This window comes from Rana temporaria, chromosome 3 (genome assembly GCF_905171775.1).
Source record: "Rana temporaria chromosome 3, aRanTem1.1, whole genome shotgun sequence".
Classification (NCBI taxonomy): domain Eukaryota; kingdom Metazoa; phylum Chordata; class Amphibia; order Anura; family Ranidae; genus Rana; species Rana temporaria.
In genome coordinates, this window is record NC_053491.1 from 169,010,579 (window position 1) to 169,023,795 (window position 13,217).

At 37.7% G+C, this 13,217-nt stretch overlaps 1 protein-coding gene across 8 annotated transcripts in view; it reads right to left on the reverse strand.

Annotated features, from left to right (window-relative positions):
• Nucleotides 1–13,217, reverse strand: part of MDFIC (MyoD family inhibitor domain containing) — a 198,709-nt gene that overhangs the window by 32,632 nt on the left and 152,860 nt on the right. For all 8 annotated transcript variants that reach the window (XR_005747901.1, XM_040343786.1, XM_040343788.1 and 5 more), the window contains one exon: nt 1,005–1,283. Coding sequence is in view for 7 of the 8 variants with exons in the window: in XM_040343786.1 (XP_040199720.1) it covers nt 1,005–1,283 (279 nt within the window). In the remaining variant the exon portion in view is untranslated. The remainder of the gene's footprint in view (nt 1–1,004; nt 1,284–13,217) is intronic.

Consider the following 13,217-nt stretch of genomic DNA (forward strand, 5'->3'; position numbering starts at 1 on the left):
TCCCCTAGTGAGGCCACCCCCCCCCACAGTAAGAACACGCCCAGGGACATACTTAACCCCTTCCCCGCCCCCTAGTGTTAACCCCTTCACTGCCAGTGGCATTTTTATAGTAATCTAATGCATTTTTATAGCACTGATCGCTATAAAAAAGCCATTGGTCCCAAAAATTTGTCAAAAGTGTCCGAAGTGTCCGCCATAATGTCACAGTAACGAAAAAAAATCGCTGATCACCGCCATTACTAGTAAAAAAAATATATTAATAAAAATGCCATAAAAATACCCCCTATTTTGTAAACGCTATAACTTTTGCGCAAACCAATCAATAAACGCTTATTGCGATTTTTTTTACGAAAAATATGTAGAAGAATACGTATCGGCCTAAACTAAGGAAAAAATTTTTTTTTTATATATTTTTGGGGGATATTTATTACAGCAAAATGTAAAAAATATTATTTTTTTTCAAAATTGTCGCTCTATTTTTGTTTATGGCGCAAAAAATAAAAACCGCAGAGGTGATCAAATACCACCAAAAGAAAGCTCTATTTGTGGGGAAAAAAGGACGCCAATTTTGTTTGGGAGCCACGTCGCACGACCGCGCAATTGTCAGTTAAAGCGTCGCAGTCCCGAATCGCAAAAAGTGCTCTGGTCTTTGACCAGCAATATGGTCCGGGGGTTAAGTAGTTAAGCATTAAACCATGTATTAGTATCTTGCATTCCTTTAGTAAATCTACCTTGTAATAGTGCAATGTCTGCTGAGTTTGGACTTTAATTATGAGGAAGGGTAATTTGTTTATAATAGCCTATTAAACACAAAGAAACCATCCTGTTACTAATTTACTAAGGGCAGTAAATCTATTGCAAATAGTAAAAGTCAGTATACACTGATACAAATGAATATACTACAAAATGAAAACACACTTTGTATTTCACTAGGTTTCTTCTTAAAATGTCAGTATGTAATTTTAGATTAATAAAAATACCAATCTTTCCATAATTTAGCTTACCTTCTGGTGAAGAGGTGGGTTTCTGAGAATATGTGGAGCTGCTCATTTTGCTTTTTTTACTTCCATCACTGCTCACAGACAAACTGGATTGGATCTTCCTGTGCATTTTTTGAGAAACAGGAGCTGATAACTTTCTGTGATCTGCAGCAACATGTTTGACCCCATTGTGGATTCCATTGATATTACTCAGACCTACATGACCATTTTTTATCTTGCCAGTTTCTTCCTCGCTCTGTTCCAGTGCTGAAGTATTTGGCTGAGGCAAGCTCTGAGGTTGGGCTTAAACATAAAGGAGAAAGAGATGAAAAGATTAAACAGAATTCTCTAAAACCACAGCCAGGGGAAATAGGCTAAAAGATACTTTAGAAAGAAAACAGGACAGAAATGTTCACAGAAGAACATAAGACACTTATGTCGTCTTACAGTCCAAAAATTTTCAGGAGTGTGCTATTGAAAAAATACAGCAGCTACAAACGTATAGACTTATAAACATGCAGTGAATGAGCTTATAGCAGTATTAAACCGAAAAACAAACATGTATTATATTGCAGATTAGTAAAAGGGCAGTATTTGTTTCTTTTTTTAGGCTTTCTTTCTTTTATATGGTGATCAAGCCAGCAAGTCTGTTGCTCTCTAGCAGAATGTATCAGTTTCCATGGATGAGACAAACCACTGGCAGGGATGATTAAAATGAACATCTTTTATTTATTAATGCAAAATCTTTATTTCAAAAGGAAAAAAAAAAGCTGTTTGCTGTAACTGAAGATAAAGTGTGAGCTGGAGTTTGGCTTTTTTTGTTAGTATACTATTATAATATTCATTCATCCTGAGTTGTCTCATCATCATCTAATGATTGTTTTAGTTAAAGTGGTATGAAACCCAAAACCAATGTGAGCACTCTTATGTGGCATTATTATTCTCTTTGTGGAAGTATATTTATTGGCTTTCAGGGTCATTGGCTTTAATTGTCAGAATGGTCAACCTGTACAAAATGTGCTCCTAATGATTAATGGTGCTCATAAATATCCTGTAAACAACTAACATTCAATTGAGTTGATTTACTAGAGGCAAATAGGCTGCTAACTTTGCAATGGATTTTTTTCCTGAGCTTGGTGAATGAGGTAAAGCTTTGCTGACTTCCATCATCTAATCACATGCAAGCAAGAAATATGTTTGTTTGTTTTTTCCCTTGCATGTGACTGAGCATTCTTTGTAAAGTGGATTTTTATAGCGAATGCCCTTTTTAAAGTGAACAGTTTTTTTTTGCTTTTAGTAAATCAACTACAATATTTCAGCTCTGGCAAATTATCAAAAACTGCCATTGGAAGAGATTTTTTTTTTTTAAATCAGCTAATTTGTATTTTTATAGACAACAATCCAAACTCACATAGTTCTTCGTTTAGATTGTTGTCCATCAAAATACAAATTAGCTGATTTAAAAAGTATTTACATTTGATGAAAAAAAGCTCTGAATTCTTAAATGAATTTAAAGACTGATAGTAAAAATGAATGAAAATGTTTAAGCAGGGCGATTTTTTTAAGACCTATTCATATTATACGTGTGTTAACACATTTGTGGTTGATTTACTGGAGAGTGCAAAATCTGGTGCAGCTATGTATGGTAGCCAATCAGCTTCTAGCTTCAGCTTGTTCACTTAACCACTTAAGACCCAGACCTTTAGGCAGCTAAAGGACCTGGCCAGTTTTTGCGATTCGGCACTCCGTCGCTTTAACTGACAATTGCGTGGTCATGCGACGTGGCTCCCAAACAAAATTGGCATCCTTTTTTTCCCACAAATAGAGCTTTCTTTTGGTGGCATTTGATCACCTCTGCGGTTTTTATTTTTTGCGCTATAAACAAAAATAGAGCAACAATTTTGAAAAAAATTCAATATTTTTTACTTTTTGCTATAATAAATACCCCCCCCAAAAAAATGTTTCCTCAGTTTAGGCCGATATGTATTCTTCTAGCTATTTTTGGCTATAAGCGTTTATCGATTTATAGCGTTTACAAAATAAGGTTTATTTTAATTGCATTTTTATTAATTATTTTTTTTTACTACTAATGGTGGCGACATTATGGCGGACACTTCGGCCAATTTTGACACATTTTTGGGACCATTGTCATTTTCACAGAAAAAAATGCATTAAAAATGCATGGTTTACTGTGAAAATTACAATTGCATTTTGGGAGTTAACCACAAGGGGGCACTGAAGGGGTTAAGTGTGACCTCATTTATAAAAGGGAACACACGATCAATGATGGTGCCACAGTGAAGAACGGGAAAGCTGTGTTTACACACAGCTCTCCCCGTTCTTCAGCTCCGGGGACCGATCGCGGGACTCCAGCGGCGATCGGGTCATGGCTGGGCACTTAAAGAGGACGTACCTGTACGTGCTTGTGCCCAGCCGTGCCATTCTGCTGACGTATATGTGAAGGAGGCGGTCCTTAAGTGGTTAAAGGATCACTAAAGGAAAATATTTTTTTAGCTAAATAGCTTCCTTTACCTTACTGCAGTACTGGTTTCATGTCCTCATTGTTCGTTTTTGCTTTGAAGTTGCTGTAATTCTGCTGTGATCTCCACACTTCCTGCTTGTCTGGCTCCTTATGAAAAATCTCATGGCAGCTTTTCACTGTGGTCCAAGCTGTGTGTATAAAACTCCTCAGAACCAATCATCTTCTTTTTAAAAACAAAACACTGCCCTGGATTTGTTTGTTTTTGTTCTGTGGGTCTCTTTACTTCACAGAAACATGAAACCAGAGGCACATTATATGATTGAATTGAATCTATTTTTAATCATTTTTAAAATGAATCAGTTACTTTTATGTCTCTATACCCTGTAAACAGTCATTTCAGCAAAACAATTTTTTCCTTTAGTGACCCTTTAAGCTTTGACAAAAAAAAAAGTTTTAGTAAATCATCCCCTTTATGTTTTAAGACAGATAATTCATGGTTAACACAGTAAATATTGGGCATGTGCATTGTGGTGTGCTGTTAATTACTGTAATAGTGGATTGAGGTGCCATTCAAAACAAATGGTTCTGCATTGTACCCTACTGTGTGCATGACCAGCATTACCAGATCCGCATGGGTCATCAAAGTTATAAGTACTTGCATAAAAATTCAATGTAGTTAAACAAAGCTTTTAATGGTGAGCGGCTTCCCCTTTTTCTTGTGAACCAAACAAAATAGCTGAACAATTCCAATTATTCTATTCCAATTTATAGAACCTCCCACTACACCACTGTCACATGCCCCTAAAGGGAAACACATCCTCAAGTATTCAAACTTTGCCTCTAAATAGAAGGCCTACCCTCCACCTCAATGGACCTCATACAGAACCTCTCCAGCCATGGATTCTATGTTCACTACCCAATATTGCAAATTATTCACTCTAGAACTGACCAAACATTTTCTTGCAGCCTTTAATTGTTTTACATTTTTGACCCTTGTTAATTTTTGAAGCCTACAGTTTGCTAATGATTTGACATCTTGTGCCAACTACAGACCTACCTCCTTTCTAAATGTTGATTTAAAAATGTTCAAAAAAATTATCAAAAATATTACACCCTATGCTTCCAGATTGATAAACGAAAACTAAATACCCTAGTATCCTAGTGTCTGAAAAAAAGGGAGCCTTTTTCTATCTACCAATTTCAGGGTTACTTCGGACTATATGCATTGAACCCTTCTAAAAATTGTCCTTTTCCCCCCAACATGCTTAACAGGATAAGAACGTTGCATCACAAGCCTTTGTGAAGAGTAAAGACTGAAGGCCTCCTATTGATCCTTTTTAGATCACCATTGGTAAGCAACAAGAGTGCCCCCTTCTTCCGCTTTCCTTGCATTTATTTTAACCCTAGAACTATTCCCTACTACAATAAATAACCCTACAGACCTTTAAAGGCATCCAAGTAAACAGGAGGGAATACTAGACTGGGGTGTTTGCAGGTGACTTGCTCCTGTTTTTTGTGAACCTCAAATTAGGACCCCATACCTTATTTCAGCATATGAACAATTCAGCTACATTTCCAACTTCCAAATAAACTTTTTAAAATCCATTGTCCTAAACATCAACCTTGCAAACAAGCTGTTCCATGAAAACACACCTTCCCTTTGAAATGGTCCAACAACACTGTAATCTATTTAGTTATACATATTCTGTCTAACTTATTCAAAGTCAGAATTTAGTTTTTGTTGAAAAGAATGAGAAACTTAACTTCTCCCATTGAAGGGTTTACCCTGCCTCAGTTCGGGAGACCAAATTTCATTAGGATGCATGTCACACCACTAACACTCTACTTAATACAATTAATACTAATTTGTTTTCTGCATTTATTTATGAAAAATACTCCTTGCAGTAAAATCACATGGGAAGATTTCATCCCAAGACTAAAATATTTCTTAATGACAGCCCACAAACATTAGGGTGGATAGGGAGCCCCAGACTTCTATCTCTATCACCTAGCCTGTGTTTTGATGTGCCTGGTGTATTAAAATGGTCACAACCTTGTAAAAAGCCTAGGTCAGCATGAAATAACACCTCACCTGAGAACCCATCAAACAGACCCCCAACAGACAAGTTTAACCTACTCCAAGTCCTCTCACGCCGCTTTGGATAAAAACAGACTTTCCCCCTGGTAACGTGATAATATAACGTAAGGTATGCCTTTCTATCTAACAAGAACTTAAAACATTGCCCCACTGGTCTATGATACAGCCTCATATGGGAAGGTTCTCTCCACAACAAGAGAAAATCATCTGAACACAACCCTCCAATATGCCTCTGGTCCTATCTGCAAATTAGAGACCACAAAATTAACAACCCACAGAGACATAACTTACTCCAATACGCCTTTATTAAAAAAAAAACTTTGTCCGACCAAAATCACATTTTTCTAAAAGAAGAGTGGGATTAGAGTATTTTTTTTAATTCTAAAATGATGCTTCATTTATGAAGATACACCACATTAATCACATGACCATGGATTCATGTAAAATGGACATTTTGTTTTATAATAATAAATTAGGAAGAGGGTGGCAAGGGGTTTGCTATTATCCTGAGTTTTAACATGAACCTAGCAGGCATTTTCTCAGCTGCCAGCTTGCCTTCACCACCTCCAGTGCCTTATTACCAATTGGAATGGAGACTGCCCTTTAGAGTCCTGCCACGTACATACGGTCGTTTTTTGTGATGAAAAAAAAACGAAATTTTTAAAAACGTCATTTAAATGACCGTGTGTGGGGAAAACTTTGTTTTATGTCTTCTGAAAAACAACAAAAAAAAAAATTTGAGCATGCTTCAATTTTTTATGTCGTATGTTTAAAACAACGTTTTTAAAACTGCGCATGCTCAGAAGCAAGTTATGACGCAAGCTTGAATGGAACAGAGTGCCGCCGTACGTGCTGAACGTAACCGCGCTTTGCTAGAGCATTTTGAAAAAACGATGGTGTGTAGGAAATGTCGTTTTTTAAAATGAAGTTTGAAAAACGTCTTTTTTTTTCATGAGTAAAAATTAAGTTTTTTTTCATCACAAAAAACGACCGTGTGTACGCGGCATCAGAGGCTGCCATAGATGGTGACCATGGAAGCTGATCACTATATGCATTTTAGACACCCGAGTTTTTGGGAGTCACAGGTTGCTGTAAAGGAAAAGCAAACTGTCTTTCTTGCACCCAAAGGGACTGCAATACAATGGGGTTGATTTACTAAAACTGGAGAGTGCAAAATCTGGTGCAGCTCTGCATAGAAACCAATCAGCTTCCAGGTTTTATTGCCAAATCTTAATTATACATGCTGAAGTTAGAAGCCGATTGGCTACCATGCACAGCTGCACCAAATTTTGCACTCTTCCGTTTTAGTAAATCTCACCCAATGTATCAGGGTTCAACTTTTTATGCTGAACACACAGAAAATAACTTTTATGTTTATTCACTGTATGTTATATAAGAAAACACATTTAAAGCAACAAAGAGGAATATAATAAGCTGGATGGATATTCTGACTGACCAGTACAGAACCTCCTTCAATGCTGAAGTGGATATTTAGCCTACTTTTTATGCAATGGTGACCTATATATTGAGCATATATTAACATGACATTCTAATCCAACAAGGGATTAATGTCATGTGATGCGTTTAGTTTATTTTGATCACTAATTAGGAAGTAACACACATCACTAGTTATACTGGATGCCAGGTTAAAACAACATTTTAATTTGTGCTATTAAAATAACTAGATGATAAACCACACATAATGACAATTATAAACTACAGCTGTGCACAGAGGTTTTGGAATTATATTACAAGTTAATATGAAATTTAATTTGTAGGAGGTTATTTTCCATAAAACTAAGAGGGTTATAAATAACAATAATTCTTATAAACCTAAGATGCTTTCTAACTGAAATACATACACTAAATAATGGAGGCTATCAGCTTTCTTGTGGGCACGTGACAGCTCGAAAAACTAGACTAAAGACCATTTGGCATTTTCAGAGGTGTAACTTGTGCAAATTCAGCTCTATTGGGAGAACAATGATATCTTCAGTCAGAGATATAAAAGACACAGTGCATTGTTGGACTTATGACTTGTTTTGAATTATTCATATTTTGCCTGTATATTCAAGAAATTTTTACAAACTCTGCATTTTATGCTACATAATCGCACATATTAAACGCACAAAGAAACTTTTTGACAACCTTTTCTTTCAAAAAGTGGCATTTTAATGTTAACGTTCAGCATTTGCTATATCATTCTTAAGAGACTATTCCCTTTTACAAAAGATCCCATTTTACACTCTTTCGTACAAGCAAAAAATTGTATTCTTAGTATTCAGCAACAAATGCAATACATGTCAGAATGTAAAATAACAGTGGTGTGAACGCAGAACATCAGCACCAAAGAAAGGCTATACGCCCCGTTACCAAGAATTCTTAATTTTCTGTACTTTATAAGAAAAGATTCCCATTTGACATTCACAATGAACAGTTTCAAATGTTTTATTAAAAATGGGCTTTAAAGGAAAACACAGTATACCCAGCTGATTTCAATATTTTATACTTCACTGATTACACAATTGGGTTTAAGATATAGAATTAATTTAAAGAATCGCTGTTATCCTTAAAAAGCAGTACAGCAAGTGTGACTGTCTCACCAAAGCTAAATTCACAGTTCAGTATGGCAGTTCTGTGATTCAACTATAATATTAAAAATTCATTAAGACATTTCAGTTCAGGGACAAAATATCTTTATAGCTTGAAATTTGTAACTTATTGTTACCGCTTAACACACCCTTACAATTTGTATTCAGTCAAACTATATCTAAAGACAAAACATTTTTTTTAGCTTTGGACAGAGTAGAGAAGGTTTAAGACCCGTCATATATATTTTTTGTCCTATTAGGGAGATTTTCCTTCACATCCTGTCCTGTAGAGACAATGGGAAGTCCTTTTTTCGACAGTTGTACCACAACAAGTATCAACACTAGAAGACTTCCCATCTGGTGGACAAATAGAGGCAAAAAGACACAATCGCACTTGTGGTTGTGGCCGAACGTTGTGCTCGACAGGTTTGCTAACCATTCCCTATGACACAATGTATTGGCTGTAGACTTCAACAACTCCAGTAATAGGCATTTATGAAGTACATAAGCTAAATTTCATTGATATCTCATTATAAAGCAGGACATGGAGTCCTCTCTTTTTTTTTTTTTTTTTGATCAGAAAAACAAAACAGCTAAAAAACAAAACAGACTCCTCCACCCATACAAAGGAGGTGGATGGAGGTATCCTCCTGACTAGGGCATTGTATTCTGATAGTGGAACTCTCCACTGTCAGAATACACTGATCAGTGGCGGTATCCAGCTGATCACGAAAAAATGTCCAACAAGACCGTTCAACAAGTTGCTCCAACAATCAATTTCTGCCAAACAGCCATGGACACACATGGATCAAAGTTTGTCTGGTCCCTGCTGAATTTTGATCCATCTATGGCCAGCTTAAAGCGGGGGTTCACCCAAAAATCAACTTTCTGCCATTAGATCCAGCATACATCAGTATGCGTTTTTTTTTTTTTTTTTTTTCTTATCGTTTTAGCAGCCTTTGTTATCCGGCTCCGAACGGGGATTCCTTCCGGGTATAGGCGTTCCTAAGCCAAGCGGAGTTGATTGACGGGCTGCTAAAGCGCCTTCCGAAGCGCCTTCCGAAAATACTCGAAGTGACACTCGAGTGTTTACGGCGCCTGCGCAGTCAGCTCTACACGGCAAGCACAGGCGCCGTAAACACCCGAGTGTGACTTTGGGTATTTTCGGAAGGCGTGACGCGCTTTAGCTGCCCGTCAATCAAATCTGCTTGGTTTAGGAACGCCTATTCCCCGCTGAAATCCCTGCTCGGAGCCGGATAACAACGGCTGATAAACAAGTACAAAAAAAAACCCAGCATACTGCAGATGTCAGCAGTATGCTGGATCTAAAGGCAGAAAGTTGATTTTTGGGCGAACCTCCGCTTTAAGGTAACATACCGGTAAGTGCTTGTCCTGTGCTGGACCCTATGCTGATCAGTGGCATATTATTTGGAATTATATACAGCTCAAAAACACTAAAGGCCCATACACGCCATAGGAAGATCGGAAGAACAATTTTGTACAACGAACGTTCAGGCGATTATCTGATTGTTAGTATAGTGCTTTTGACAGCCGATTCTGACTTTTTGGACGACAAAACCTGAAGGTCAGACATTTTTTATCGTAAGTGAATACAACTTAATAAGTAAAGTATTTCTCAAAGTAAGAGCAAGATTACTCTTGTTCACAAAGGAAAGAATATATTCCAAAACAATTCAACACCGTTGTCAATTTTGGCAGCAGATTTCAACTTAGTTTTAGTCTTAGTTTTGGGAATAAAATGACATTTAAATTTTAATCCCATTTTAGTCTTCTGCAACTGTTTTAGTTTTAGTCGTATTTAGTCGACTAAATCTCCAGGACTAATATAATTTTAGTCGACTAAAACACATTTTAAGCATTCCTCTACAATTTCCAAACTCATTATATACTGCTGGAGTGAAAAATTGAAATTGTTATTATTTATGATATGGACGTATGAACATGCACTACAGACCTGTGTTAATTTTGACGTCAAATTTCAATTGAGTTTTCACCTTAGTCTTTTGACTAAAATGACATTTTAGTTTTAGTCCCATTTTAGTCTTTTGACTAAAATGGCATTTTAGTTTTAGTCATATTCTAGTAAATTTCAATTGTTTTAGTTGACGAAATTAACACTGTTCAACACATTATATCACTTCCGAAGTTGTATTCTGTTGTACAAGAATTTTCGTTAGTTCCGTAACCTCTTAATTTTTGATGAGACTAGCATGAAAAAAAAAAAAAAATAACAGACAATTATTCTGATAACAAGCTTCCAGATAAAAAAATAACAAAAAAATAAATGTACCTTTAGCTATTACAGCAGGGCAGTTTTGGAATGTAAACAACAAACTTGCGATAACATTAGTAGCCCGATGCATTCTTATAGAAGTGACAGCTGTCTGAGCTGGGTGATGGAGGCGCCTTAAAGTGATTGTAAACCCTCTTTTTTATTTATTTTTAAATAACAAACATATAATACTTACCTCCACTGTACAGTTCGTTTTGCACAGTGTGGCCCTGATCCTCTCTTCAGGGGTCCCTCAATGGTGCTCGCGGCTCCTCCTTGCATCGGTAAACCCCCTAGGAGAAGTGCTCTCCCAGGGGGTTACCTTGCGTGTGCACTCCCGAGTCCAGCATCTGCGTCCATAGACACAGAATGCCAGACTTGCCCCCCCGGTCATTGGATTTGATTGACAGCAGCAGGAGCCAATGGCTATCAATCTATCCAATCAAGAGCTGAGAACCCAGCGTAAATGGAATGAACGTGCTCAGGTGAATAAAAGGGGGGGCTAGGGTGCCGGTCACTGTCAGAAGTTTTTTTACTTTAATGCATAGGATGCATTAACCCCCCTGACGGTAAACCCGAGCGCGACTCGGGGTTGGTTTTACATGTTAGGATCGGCAAACCCGAGTCACGCTCGGGCTGGACGGGCTTACCTTTCGCTGGATCCACAGGCTTGGTTTAATCACCTTGTCCCTGGATCCAGCGATGCCACCCGCTGTGTGAGCGAGCGGGACCTCCTCGCTCGATTCACAGTCCCCGTGTGACGCCGATCTCCGTTCCCTGCGACGTTACGACGCACGGGGACGGAGAACGGCGCCAAATTCAAAAAAGTAAACAAACACATTACATACAGTATACTGTAATCTTATAGATTACAGTACTGTATGTAAAAAATACACACCCCCCTTGTCCCTAGTGGTCTGCCCAGTGCCCTACATGTACTTTTATATAATAAAAAATGTCATTTCTGCCTGCAAACTGTAGATTGTCCAAAAGTGTCCCTTTATGTCAAAAATGGTTTTAGATCAGCTAGAAAACAGCGATAATAAATTATAATCACTTGCAGAATTGTGCGATAGCGATTTGCGGGGAAATTCGTCATAAAAAAAATAAAATAATGACAGCGACAATTCTGCAACTGCAAATTTCAGTGATTTTGAGTTGATTACATTATTGAATAATTTTTATTATAATTATATTATTATTTGTTATAATTATTTATAATTATTTATTATATTATAATTTATAATTTTGTTTTAAAAAAAAAAATCATACCCGGGATGCCTACAAGACTCTTGCTTGGTCAGATTTAAGTGAGTTATTTCTAAAAATTACAGGCCTACAGTATAAAACACCAATTTCCTTGCAAAATAAATGTACCGCTTTTGGTACGTAATTCCAGACAGAATCATACCGCCAGGGAGGTTAAGGTGAAAAAACACAAGGGTTTACATCTCCTTTAAGTTCAACTTTAATGCTTTAATGTGATTGTAAAGTCTTGTTTTTTTTCACATAGCAACTCAGATCCTCCTCCTCTCGTCCTTCTTTGGCTCTCCTGGCCTCTCCCTCCTATTGAGTGCCCCCACAGCAAGCAGCTTGCTATGGGGGCACCCAAGTCGAGCTACAACTCTGCATGTCCATTCAACCATGGAGCTCCAGTCCGGCCCCGCTCCCCCTCTCCTGTTTGGCTAACTGACTTTAATTGACAGCAGTGGCACCACTGCTGTGTCTCAGCAGTGCCTTTACAACCACTTTAAAAAAGATTATCTGCTGTACACACTGACATACAAGATGAAGCTCGCGTGAACAAGGCTTTAGAGTTTCACAAATGTTTATTAAAACTAAAATTTGCTTAAAGTATATGTACAAAGTATGATAAAATGTAAGCTTAGTTCTACATAACATTTTATTTATTTTTAGCCTACTTTTAATTAGCTAATTAATCTTGGCATTTGTAAACTTGCTTTGTGAGGGTCCTCACACGCATACTTCCTTGAATTCTGACACACATGTTCACTATGCCTTGTGAGTAGACATGGCTGTGTCACACATTTCACAGAGCCTGCCCTCTGAGCTACAAAGCTTCCGAGAGGAGAAGTTTCAGGAGGTCGAGTCAGTAGAGGAATCATTGCTTGCAGGCAGCAAGGTATCATGGCATATGTAGACCTTAGAAATTTTAAGTAAACAGCAGAGGAGAAGCTGCAAATAATGCAGAAAATCCAGGAAGTTGTGCAAAGAAATTCCCAGAAAACAGCACTCACAACATGAAAGGAGATTTTTCAAGTAAGCTTAAAGTGTCACTAAACCCACATCATAAAAAAAACATCAATAAATGGTGTGTTACATGCTGTTCATACTCACATACGCCATTATGAGATTCATTTTCTGTATTCTGCAAAAAACTGGCTGATCCTGCTGTTCTCTATCCCCCTTTTCTGTTTATGTCCTCAATTCAGCTAGGGATTTTGCAGCCGTGGTGGCAAATCTGCACATGCTCAGCTTTCAGTGAGTTTCTATGCTGAGCATTTCCCCCCTATCACATCTGAGAACCCCATGTGACTCTAGAGTCACACATGTGTGTGTGTGTTAGTGTGTATATACACAGTGTTAAATGACAGCTCACTCCCTCCCTAGTCCTCCATGCCCGCTATCCAGCTAAACACAATCAGGTAGGATGTTGCATGTAGATTAACCACTTCCCGACCTCCTCATGTACATTTACGTCGGCAGAATGGCACGGACAGGCACATCAACGTACCTGTACGTGCCTGCCTAG